At 37.8% G+C, this 13,214-nt stretch overlaps 1 protein-coding gene across 1 annotated transcript in view; it reads left to right on the top strand.

Moving 5' to 3' along the window:
• Window positions 1-7,486, top strand: part of NLK (nemo like kinase) — a 144,963-nt gene extending 137,477 nt beyond the window's left edge. Inside the window, exons 9-11 of the mRNA XM_033091110.1 lie at window positions 3,104-3,302; window positions 4,219-4,312; window positions 6,484-7,486. Of these exons, the coding sequence (XP_032947001.1) occupies window positions 3,104-3,302; window positions 4,219-4,312; window positions 6,484-6,538 (348 nt within the window). The 3' untranslated portion in view covers window positions 6,539-7,486. The remainder of the gene's footprint in view (window positions 1-3,103; window positions 3,303-4,218; window positions 4,313-6,483) is intronic.
• The last annotated feature ends 5,728 nt before the right edge of the window (window positions 7,487-13,214 follow it).

Here is a 13,214-nt window from a genome sequence, read left to right as displayed (position 1 = left end):
CCCTTTTATTTTAAGAGATATCATAATATGATGTATTAACTCCCTTCAGAAGTATACAAAGTACATCGATTTGTTTACTTAGAAATATTTTATGTTTATAAAATGGAAAATTTTATCAACTCCTTCAAAAGTAGAAGAGCCAGTTTTGCTAAAGCAACAAAATTGGGATAGAAACAAGTGTCCGTATCTATTACAAATGTTGACCAGTTAAAGAAACAAGATATGCACAATATGTAATTAAGATACAAAGGACATAATTAAGCACCATTAGGTCCTTCAAAAGAATACCGTTACTGTTGACAACATCCATTTGTGCTCAAAACATTTAATAAAATGGGTATGGAAGGAAAATACCTCAAGATAACAAAGGCCATATATGACAACCTTCAGCTAATATCATAATTAACGGTGAAAAACTGAAGCCCTTTGCTCTGTGTTCAGGAACATGACAGAGCTGTCCCCTATCACCTCTGCTTTTCAACATAATATTCGAAATCCTAGCCCGAGCAATCAGGCAACAAAAAGAAATAAAAGGCAGCCAAATTGGGAATGAAGATGTTGAATTGTCACTTTTTGCAGATGACATGATGTTATATATAGAAAACCCTCAAGACTCCACCAAAAAGCTATTAGAAACAATAAACGAATACTGTAAAGTTGCCAGCTACAAAATTAATGTACATACTATGTATATACTAACAATGAAATCTCAGAAAAAGAAATTAAAAAAAAAAACCAATTCCTTTTGCAATTGCAACAAAAAGAATAAAATGGAGTAAACTTAACCAAGGATGTGAAAGACTTATATACTGAAAACTGTAAGGCAGTTTTAAAGGAAATTGAAGAAGACACAAAGAAATGGAAAGACATTGCGTGTTCATGGATTGGAAGTATCAACATAGTTAAAATAGCCATATTACCCAAAGCAATATAGATTTAATGCAATCCCCATCAAAATCTCAATGGCATGTTTTAAAGAAATAAAACAAAAAATCATCAGAATTGTATGGAACCACAAAAGACCCCAAATAGCCAAAGTAATCCTAAGAAAAAAGAACAATGCTGGAGATATCACACTCCCTGACTTTAGCTTGTACTACAGGGCAACAATAATCAAAACAGCATGGTATTGGCAGAAAAACAGACACACAGACCAATGGAATAGAATTGAGAACCCAGAAATAAACCCACATAAATATGGACAGGTAATTTTCGACAAAGAAGCCAAAAACATACAACGGAGAGAAAAAAAGAAAAAAATACTATTGCTGAAAATTTGAGTAATTTTGTGATTTCTTTCTCAATTTAGCAAGATAGTTAACTTATTTTCCGTGTTCATACCTCTTACAAAATGACAATCTCCTTTTTTTAACCTTGTTTCAGAAGTCCAAAGGGACTTTAATTTGTTTAGAGAAATGGAAGTTGATCATTACATGCTAGGAATTTGATTTACTTTTTGTACAAAGGCTTCTCTTAGGTTAAGACACTTTAGAAGAACCCGGTATAGATGCTCAAAGATCATACAAACACAGAGCATGCTATCAGTAGTTGGGAAAACACCAAAATCTTTTCAACCCTTGCCTTCTCAAATTTCAGAATCCTCATACAGATAAAAAAGACTAACATGGAAACAAACCAGATTACAGCTGTTGGTGGCAGCTGACAGGGACTCGATTTCTGACATCTGCTACCTGACAGAAATGACTTAATGGTGAGATGATAAAATTAAAACCCAGATTCAATCACTGCTGCCACCAGTGTGGACCTGATCAGCCGTGCTCAATCGAAAACGGAAACAGACTTGGCCAGGAACCAGATTTAGTGTGCGAAAGCCGAAGAGCTCACTTGTTGGGATGAGGGACCCAGTCTTGGGCAAGGTGCACCGTCGGCCGGCCTGTTCCTTTTGGTTCTGATAGTCATCCTTTGTCTCAGTGGGATCTCTGGGAATAGCTGGACTCATTGCGGAAGAAAAAGGAAAAGTTTACTTGTTAAGAGTTCCAGTGAATCAGACTTCAACTGGATCACCAAATACCAAACATGGCAGGTAGCAAAAGGAACAAAACAAAGGTGGTCAAGCTCATATTTGTCTGTTTGTGGTGGATAAACTGCAGCTTTCCTTTGTAATGATCATATCCTGAAAGGTCACAGCATGCCTTTTAACGTTAGCATAGCAAACAATCAGAGATAAAAATGTTTTTAGGGAATCTAGGTTTATGGGAAATAATTAACATTTTATTATTTGGGGGACCAGAACCAGTCAGGATGACCCAGTTATTTTTTGGTTTAATTGAATACAAAACGGTTTTCTTTGTTTAAATTATGTGAAGTGCTTGATCATAGTGGAAGCAGGGCACAGGGTCAGTTTTTGTTCTACTCTCTACTCTTGAATCCATCCTTAAATCCTTTAAAATTCACTTTCGGTAATACTTAGATGTCCACTGAGCTAAAGGGAGGGACAATTTTTTCTTCTTTTTTTTTTTAATGGAGAAATGTTTTTCGGTTTATCAACCTGAAACTAGTATATGAAGTATTCTGATCTGAAGTGTCGAAAACCACAGGCTGCTGATTTGAAGACTGAGCCGAATACTTAAACATGCTGTTCAGACTGTTATCCGCTGCCCAACTCCAGCAACTTTCAGATAGGCTTTTGCCCTAAGTTGATTTGATATTCTAAGAGAAAAGTTTCAGGCAGCTTTATACAATTGCCACCGTGATCACCTCTCTTCTAAATGCTTAGAAAATATACCTGTTACTTAAAATGTAAACTTATCCCCTCTAAAATATTACATATTTATAAATACCATGATATTTATCATTTTTGACCCTACATACGTTTATTCCAAGGTAGGAACTTTTCAGGATCTTAGCAAAGTCATTTCTTAGTGCTTTGTGGTGTATAGTGGTTTCTAACAGTAGTTTCTTGTTCTAAGTCACATACTCCCTCTACTGCTACATTACCCACCTCTAAATTCAGTTATCCCTCTTTACACAGGATATACCGTATCAGCTGCATAAAGTAGTTACTGTGTCTTGTGAAAGCTCCTGTATGGACAGTCATGTTTATCTGTAGTGTTGATGTGCTGGTCTCTAAATTTGATTTCAGTCCAAAAGAATATCCGCTAAGGATGCCTTAGCCCACCCCTACCTAGATGAAGGGCGACTACGATATCACACGTGTATGTGTAAATGTTGCTTTTCCACCTCTACTGGAAGAGTTTATACCAGTGACTTTGAGCCCGTCACCAATCCCAAATTTGATGACACTTTTGAGAAGAACCTCAGTTCTGTTCGACAGGTTAAAGGTGAGTATCTTCTCTGGCCTTTGGCTAGCCAGGATAACTAGTAACATTTTTCATTTTGTGGCTGTGAAAAGCTGAGATCTAGAGGGTGACCAAAGCTCCTTCGTATGTTTATTTTACAACCTTGTGTCTAGCTGTTTGTCCAGGACATATGTGCCAAGGAGGCTATGGGTGTTACAAAAACTCTTGATTTAATATTACCTCCAGGGGAAGGTCAGGCAGAGGAATGAATATTTTGTTTGTATTTTCAAAGCTGATTTATTTAATGAGTGTGACTCAATATGTTTAATATGTATTCAGTCAGTGTAATTTATTTCATTGAATGAAACATAGTGGATTTCTTTTTTTGTATAACACCCACTGAGAGACTCATTCCTTGCATGATGACAAAGAAGGGAATTTCTGCTAGTCGACTCGTAAGATTTCCTGACACAATCTCCTATTGGGGTGGGATGGGGGTTAATGACACCCAAAATTCTGAATGATCTGTGTGTCTGCTCTAGGGCATTTTAGAAGAGAGAGTAGTCCCCAAAGTAACCAGCCAAAACTATGTGCCTAAACACCAACTGAGGTTTCTTAGTGATTTTCAACAAGGTGGTAATTACCAGCAATTTAGAAGAATTCATTCCTAATGCCAACTCTGTGGGGTCACTCTCAAATTTACAGACCATTTTCCTCCCCCTCCTGATGGGATTTCCAGCCCCTATAATGCCACTTTGGGGCGGCGGGGGGAGGTTTGTCTGTATTTAGCAGCAACTGTCATTTTGGTTTCAGGATATTGCTGCTGGATTCTGCCTGATAGAGGACGGGTGTTTGATTTAACTAAACCAGTGGGAAATGCCGGCTAAAGTTAGCTGAGAATCCACTGCTCCCAGACCTGCAAATTGGCATGCCTTTATGATGTTTGTTTTCTCCGCAGAAATTATTCACCAGTTCATTCTGGAACAGCAGAAAGGAAACAGAGTGCCTCTCTGCATCAACCCTCAGTCTGCTGCTTTTAAGAGCTTTATTAGGTAACTAGATGGAATTCCGGTTCGAATTAAAAGGGTGCCATTGTGATTTGGTTCTTCAGCGTATTTCTGTTTTTATTTAGATTAGGTTCCATAGATTTTAAAAAGGTCCAACAGAAAGTTTCTGTTAGGAGCTTTGGCTTTAGTCAAAAGCATATTAAAATGTAACCATTAGTGTTTACACTGATGCTAGTTCACTGTGGTTGTTTGGCCATTTTTTCCCCCATATGACCCATTGTGCTGCCTGACTGTATACGTGGGGGTCGTCCTGCCCTTCTAAGCAGCCGGGTGGCAGCCTCTCTCCTGAAGTTAGACATGGTCACCTGGGCTCCCACTACCCTCCCCGTTACCTTAATAGTAACTGCAAGAAAGAAAATTGTTTTTATAGGTGGCCTGCTGGTGTGTGCTACTTGGAGAAATAGCCAATAATAGGCTTACTGGTTAAAGAGCTGTAAACCCACTTTGGAACCTAGCGAGCGTCATTCTCTTTGTCCTTTTCCTTCTCAATCTCTTATTCTCTTAACTCTTCAGATCAGTCAAAGTCCAGACAAGAGAAAGAAACCACACCCTGTACAATGTAATAATAAGAAGCATTAACTAGGAAAATATGGTTAATTACTACTATATGGCAGGATATGAAAGAGGATTCAGAAGGGTCCAGGATTCAGTAGCAAATGCAGAAAGCACATACCTTCCTCTAGACTGAGGGAGCGTGAACAAGGGAAGAAATGAAGAACTTAGAGGAGGCCGCTCCACCCAAGTCTAATAAGATCTGGGCCTCTTTGGAGAGGACATGGCTATCACAGGAACACACAGCATCAGGGTAGTGAAGAAACTTTCAAAAAGTGGAGACAGAACTGGTCCATCAAAGAGGCCTGCTGGGTTGCAGAGAAACTTGGCAGAAGGTTTGGGTCAACCAAAGCTGGATCTTTCACGTCAGAAAAAACACACCAGAATCAGAAAGGGCAGCTGCTCCTACAGCTGTGGCCTTGAGGCCCCTTGCAGCGCCTTCTGTCAGCAATGGCTAACATCAGGCTAGGTGGCCAAGCTGAAACATGAACAAGGTCTGGCTCTGGTGACACCAAGCAGGACAGAGAAGGGCGGCTTTTACCTAAAAGGCCACTCTGTCTCCTTTCTTCGCCACCTGCCTTCCTTGATCTCCTTTTTCCTCCTCCTCCCTGCTTCTCTATCCCTTCTCCTCACTTCCATTTTAATTGGCCTTGATGTGGTATTGATTTTGATTGAATTTATTGAACCAAAATGCAGACTTTTTGTGTAGAATTTTTAAATCGGGGTGACTTTCATTTCTTCCACCTATGTTTTCAGTAGAAAGAAGGAATTGAGTTGTACCTTTCTTTCTTTGTGGTTTAAAATTACTTTGTTTTAATACTTTTCCCCTTAGAATCAGTGACCCAGTCAATCAGGTGTTTTAATACCTTTCCAGGTGCAAGTTATTCATTATCCTGGACCCCAGGGAAGCAAAGTGGTTACGCACACACCCTCATGTTTATAATCTAGTTGGCAACATTAGAGAGACACGTGAAATAACTGAAAAAACAGATCTGTGGATAACAAATGCTAAATGATTACTCATTACTACTCAATTAATACTTGATAAAGAATGCTTATGAGGCTCATTCAAAATAGGTCTCCACTTAAAGTCACTATATTTTGAGAGGCTACTTCTAAGTGGCTAATTCTGCATTTTTTAAGGTTGATTTCCTGATTGATTATAGACATTATTATTTATAATAGCTACCATTTACTTTATATTATGAAGTAGTCTTTGTGGAAAGCACTTTGCATACATTATCTCATTTATTCATCACAATAATGAGGGGGATAGCATTATCCCTTTCCAGAAGAAAAAAAGATGAAAGAATTTGCTTTATGTTACACAACAAGTAAATGACATGTTGTTTTCAAAGCCATGTATAAGCCACTGGACCATAGAGCCTCACAGTAGATACAGACCCCCTTAAACAATTTGGAAGAAATGCAACTTTAGATACGTTAAAGAATAATAACAGCAACAATAATAATATAGTAATAATAATCTGGAAATGAACTTTAGAATTTTTTTTAAAGGAAGAGAGGAAAATAGGCAGCAGTGAATTGCCCTTTGCCCTCTGTGGTGTTACAACTGATTTCACCGTTTCTCCATTTTTTTCTAGTTCCACTGTTGCTCAGCCATCTGAGATGCCCCCATCTCCTCTGGTGTGGGAGTGATGGTGGAAGATAATGTACTACTGAAGATGTAATGTAGCTTTCCACTGGAGTCTGGGATTTGCAATTCTGGAGGTTAATCATGCTTGTACTGTAATTTTACTAATGAAGTTTTAAATTAACAACCACTACTTGTATGATATGAATAATATTTAGAAATGTTACTAGACTTTTAATCTTGTAAAGTGGTTGTGCTTTTAGAAGAAAAATATTTTACCCAGAGTTGCACATGTTTTATGAATTTAGTGCAGCTGTTATGGCTCACCTCAGAACAAAACAGAATTGAACCAAATTTGGGAGTTTGGGGTTTTGGGTTTTTGTTTTGTTTTGTTTTTCTTTTTTAAAAATGAAGTGAGCTTGCTCACACATACACACCTACAGAGGACAGTCATACGTTTTGATATTTGAGCCATTCCTGAAAATTAGGGGTTTTCTAAAGCGAAAGAATCTAGAAACCTTGCCTGCGACCAATCATGGAGCCACGTGAGCTGCTCGTGGCTGCACCTGGGGGGGAGGTGGGTGGGGGCATGCCAGCTAATGATCAACCCCTATAATTAGCTTCTCATTAGAGCCGTGACGGTAACGTGTGCTGTCTAAGATCCAATGTTGTGGGTAGAGAGAATGAGTTTGTGACTAGGAGAGACTAAACTTCTGTTTTCCTTCCCCAGTATAAATATATATATATATATTTAATCTATTTTTATTAGAAGTTTTTCTGCTCTTTCTTACATAAAAGAACCCTCAAGCATGCATCTTTCATGTGTGTAAATAATTCATTTCTGGGCTAATTTCAAAAGAATCCCAACATTGCTGTATAGAGAGAGAACTAGCTTGCACATTTGAGGTCTGTGAAATTTTGTGAGACTTTTCCTGCACTGGACAATAAAACATAAATAAGTAACTAAAAGACAAAAACAAATTTTTAAAACTTTTAAAGCCACAAAAAAAAAACAAAAAAAACAAACGGCACATAGGGAATTATGTCACATGTGTTTGTGTCCTTAGGCAAAGCTGTGGGAGTCTTGAAATGTCACAGTAGTAAATAACTTATTACTTTTTGACAAATTCTTTTTTTCTGTTGGAACACTGAATTCTTCTGTGCATATGTATATATGAATACAAATTGAAGGCCTCTACCTCCTGGAGTTATACAACTTGGCTTGTTTACCTCCACATGCTGATGATGACTATTTTTTTTTTTTAAGTTCAATGTGGAGACTTGAAACTTGAATGTCCCTTCCAACTTTTATATTAAAAATAAAATGACAAGAAAATTGAAGATTGTTTTTCACCTGTACAAGGAATACTAATGGATCGTCTTAAAATTGGTCTAGGAAAAAACCTTGGTGTGTGTTATGGACAATTAACTGTTAAAGTTATTGTAAGTTATCTGTATTTAGCAGAGTATTTTCATCTTGAGTGATCTGAGCTGAATTTGAAGACTATTAATAAGTTATGTTGGGAAGTTTTAACTTCAATGAAGTAATTATTTGCTGTGAAAGAAACAAACATTGAATTACTAAACAAAGATGGTGCAATATCTTTGTTTTTTTTTTACGAGGCTCCTGAGAATCCACCCAACTGAAGCATTTCAATTCACTTGAATGAGAAACGTGTTTAGTATCAAAAGAGCCCAAGAAGACACTGGTGTGAAAGGTACAATCTCAGAGGTTGGTCAACTACCGTGGCACACTTACTGGTCACTTTGTACAATGTAGATTTGAAGTACAGTGGTGAAAACATTAAATGTGACATTTGAAAAAGATGTGTCCTCAGTTTTATTTCAATTCCTTTGTTTTCTCTTCAAGCTTGTATGCTGAATTTGCAAAGTTTTAAGACATTTCCTATTTATATTTCCATTTAGAGCTTTGAGGAAATTAGATGTGCTTTTAAAAAAAATTTCCCCAGAAACTTTAGCTTGCCAAAAACACATTGAAAACTTAACCAATATCAAAGACATTATGATTTAAATATATCCAATTTGAAAGTCTTTCCAGACCTTAGAGTCTAATGTAGGGATTTTTTAAGCAAAGAATCTTGTTGCCATGTCGTGGGGACAGAGTCCTAGAGAGTAGTTTCCAGGCTCTCAGCCTCACATAGAAAGGTGCTGGCTCGGGTAGTAGATGGCCATCAGCTGTGGCTAGTTGGCCGTCGGCTGTTACTGGCTGTTAGCCATTAGCCACTGATATAACTGCCGTAGCTGAGCTAGCAAGGTGTGGTGTGGTGGTGTGGCGTCCTGGCGTGTCGTGAAGTGGTGGAGTGTGGATTACAGATTGCAGAGAGGCAGATTGCAGAGAGGCGGATTGATTATTCTCACTCATCTCAATACAAATACATATATTTGTTAGTAATTAAAAAAATGTGGAATTTCTACAGCCAGTGGAATCAGTATGAACAAATAAGTTCGGGCTGTAATCAGGTGCACTTTGTTTGCAATTTAATTTTAAGAACCCAGAAGATGAAGATAATCTCTCGTGATGGCTCATAAATTTGGAGTTTCTTTTTGTTTTTCCTCCATGATAGGTCATTTAAAATATATTAAAATAAACATGTTAAAAGAATAGAATGCAAAATTTGCATGAATTTTGAAATTAAGGTAACTTTGGGGGGGCTGTTTCCTACTATGCTTTAATAACGTCTAGACATCACGTTAGTAAACAGACACTTTTTGAGTCTTCTCTGCAGTATTTGACTCTCCACCTCTCCTTCCTTAAACAGTCTTTCCTTGGCTTCTGTAACACCACTGGTTTTCTCTCTTTTGGGGGGCCACAACTCTCCCTTACAAGCTTCTTCTGCTTAATCATCACGTTTGTGTTCCCTGGGCTAGGGATCAATCCTGGGTTCTCTTCCTACTCTAAAGCCAAGGGTTCTTGACTTGGCTACTTGGTAGAATCACTTGGAGAACTTTCAGGAATCCCAGTGCCTAGGCTGCACCCCAGATCAATTAAATCAGAATCTTCCGAGGCAAGGTCAGGCGTCAGTTTTGTGCTGTAGGTTTGCTTTGCTTTGGTTTTGAAATTCTCCATTTGACTCCAGCGTGCAGCCAAGATGGAGATCCACCGCGGGACACTCTTCTTGTGACCTCACCTACCCTCGTGGCCTCTATGACTATAAGAGGATGACCCCAAATCTCTTACCTATATACCCAGATTTTTATACTATGTGCCTATTAGAAATTTCTACTTGGGTGTCTTACAGGCACCTCAGATATGTCAAAAATGAAATACAATGTCTTTCCCCTGCCAACTTGATTACTATCAAATCATTCTCACTTTTCTCCCCTGGCCCTTTTTCTCCCCTTCCTAGATTAGCAAAGTGGTTAAGGCTTAACTAGCTAGGGCCATCCTCAGCATTTCATGAAGAATTGTGGAAGTGGGGAGAGGAGTTGGGAGTACGCTTGGGAGCTAGGCGAGCCTAGTTGTGAGCTGGCCCAGGCTATAGGTCAGGACCTGTGCCGGGGTGGTACTCATGACAACACAGCACCAAGTTCTGTTCTGGCAGTTGTGATGGAGGAGAGTGACTCGGGTTATGGGGCTCCATCGGCTCCCTACCCCTCGGTCCTGGTCCTGGGCTTCACCATCCACCCATCCACCTCGTTACAGAAGTGAGAAATCCGAGTCCTCATTCCTATCTTAATCCCAGAATTCATGCACATTTTGCATTCCATTCTTTAATATATTTTTAATGTTTTTAAAGACATACCAGAAAGGAAAAATAAAAATCTTTCCAGTTAATAAGTTATTGTGTTTCCCTGAAAATAAGACCTAGCTGGACCATCAGCTCTAATACGTCTTTTGGAGCAAAAATTAATATAAGACCCGGTCTTGTTTTACTATAAGACCAGCTCTAATATAATATATAATAACATAATATGTAATATAATATTTGGGAATAAGTGGGAAATTATGTTTTCAGGTTGCTGTTGGTAGGATTTTTAACAAGTGGACCTTCTTGCTAAGAGATCTGTGTTTATGTTAGGTAGCCGACTTCAAAGGTCTCTGATCAGTGATCAGCCTTCTACTCTTCAGGGAAATACTCATCAAAGATCTCTAAGTAAATAAAGATGGGTTTAGTTTAATTTTTATTTTGATAGCACTAATTTTCACAGCTCATCATCCTCACAGCCAACTACCTTTATCCAGTTCTTAATTGCAGCAGTCATACTGTGGTTTTTAAAAACGAACAGCTTTACCTTAGAGTGTTTGAGGATGCCCTACAGTTTTTGAGGATGCTTATCCTTCAGAAGAAAAATCTTATAAAGACGATATTGTGAGTTCCTTTTAAAAACTGTATATTGTGTGTGTGTCTGTGTGTGATACATTCACATGGTACAACCTACAATAACACTGTGTAAAGGAAATCATTCTCCCTAGAGGCACCAGCCACCATTTCCAGTTTCTGTCGATCATTCCAGAGATACTCTACATAATCAAGTTTATATCTTTTTATAGGAATGATAGCATAACATGTACACTGTCCTGCATCTTGCCTTTTCCACTTGATGTGGAAGATTGTTCCACATGGAGACACACACTTTTAATTTCATCCATTTTTAATTATGAAAGTGAATAGTGACTAACTTCAACTTATTACCCCTTATCCTTGTTTTTATCCTTTGTCATGAAATTTTCCTCCATGAAGGCAAGTAATTCAAAGTAGAACCAACTAACCAATTTTCGCCAGGTAAGCCATTGCTCGTATGTGTAATAATACATATTTTAAAAATCACTTTTTATTCTATTACAAGTTTTCTTAAATGACAAGTATTAAAACCACATTTTTTAAAAACGTTTTTCCATCCCACTCACTGCACTGACAAAAATCAAGGTGTGTAGGGGTCCAAACTGCCTCCCTTTTGTCAGATTCAGATGTCGCCCTGTCGACTCATTTGTGGACGTTTTTACACTCCAAACTGTTTTCCCAAATTCCTATCACTCAATAGTTCATTTATTTTATCAAAAAGGGCCTTAAAAAAAGTAATCACATGTGGCACATAAAGACCAACAGTAGGACCAAGTCATTAACATCCATGCTTTCATCTATCAAGAATCAGGTTAAGCTGAGTTTAACCAGCTGTGTTCATCATGTTTTTTTGAGTACAGCAAAAATATCAACTTTTATTTCCAGCCATACAGGTGATTAGATATTCTTAAAAAACAAACACCTAGGAATTCTTGATGAAGTATAACAAACATTAAATAAATAGCTGACTTACAGAAAAGGGGAATTTTTTTAAGGACACAAAACAATACTGGAGCTGCTTCCCTAAGGCTGTTTGCCAAATGGTGAAAGTAACAGCTAACACTAATAGCTAATGTTCATTGACTAATTACTATATGCCAGGCCCTGCTCTAAGTACTTTAAAATATTAACTTTTAAAAACACTATGTTGTGGATATTATTAGTTCCAGCTTCCAAAGGAAGAAACTGAGGCTCAAACAAGTTAGAACCTTGGCTAGTAACAACTAAGTGGGAGACAGGAGACATGGCCTTGGCAAGATAAAAAATTAAAACTTAGACTCCCACATATACCATGTTTCCCCGAAAATAAGACCTAGCCAGACAATCAGCTCTCGTGTGTTTTGGAGCAAAAATTAATATAAGACCCAGTATTAATATTATATTAAATAAGACTGGATCTTATATTAATTTTTGCTCCAAAAGATGCATGAGAGCTGATTGTCTGGCTAGGTCTTATTTTTGGGGAAATATAGTAGCTGAGACATTCAAAGGGCTATACCTTCAGCGAAAGGACTGTGGAGGGAAAAAAAGTCCTATCTGCCACAAAGGAATTTATTAAAGCCTTACCTCTAGGTGGGAAAAAGTTCCACAAGAATTTTCAACCACAGGTTTGCCCTTACATGTCATTAAATTTCAGATTTATGCTACCATTAAGGCCTGGGGAAAAAAACGAGATATTAAAGTGGCTTTCAGTTGGTAGTGCTCTGAGGTGCCTACCAAAAGCAAACACAGATTCTCTTGGGGAATGCATCCTTACCTGGGGCCTCAGAGGACTCCAGTAGATAAAGCCCACCCAAATAGGAGCTCACCGTCCAAAATTACAAAACACAAGGATATAAGCCACTATACAAAACATGATTGCAAACCAAGTACTTCAGATATTGAAAGTATTGGATGCAGAATACAAAATAATTATGTTTAAAAATAGTTAGAGACATAAAGGTATCAAAAAGCCAAGCAAAGGGGTGGCCGGTTAGCTCAGTCGATTAGAGCATGGTGCTAACAAACACCAAGGTTGCCAGGTCGATCCCTACATGGGCCACTGTGAGCTGTGCCCTCCTTAAAAAATAAATAAGAGGCCTTCCTCATTAAAAAAAAAAAAAGAAAAATGAAACTCATGAAAAAGAAAAAGCCAAGCAAGAATAAGTCATTGAAATATGACCAGGCAAATTTTAAAGACAACCTACACAAGTGGAAAAAAAAATCATTGAAATTAAAAATAGAGTGGATATATTAAACAGATTGAACACAGCCAAAGAAAACAACTATAACTTGTGAAAATTACCAAGTATACATTACCTAGTAAACAGCAGAAATATACAAATGTACAGAAAACAATAAAAGATTGAGACGAGGAATTGAGTAAAAAGTTCAAATCTATATAAAATTGGAGTTTCAAAAATAAAGAAGAGACAATATTAAATAAAAGCTGCAATTT

This window comes from Rhinolophus ferrumequinum, chromosome 21 (genome assembly GCF_004115265.2).
Source record: "Rhinolophus ferrumequinum isolate MPI-CBG mRhiFer1 chromosome 21, mRhiFer1_v1.p, whole genome shotgun sequence".
NCBI lineage: Eukaryota > Metazoa > Chordata > Mammalia > Chiroptera > Rhinolophidae > Rhinolophus > Rhinolophus ferrumequinum.
Note: the sequence above shows the minus strand (reverse complement) of the source record. Positions and strands in the feature narration are given on the sequence as shown.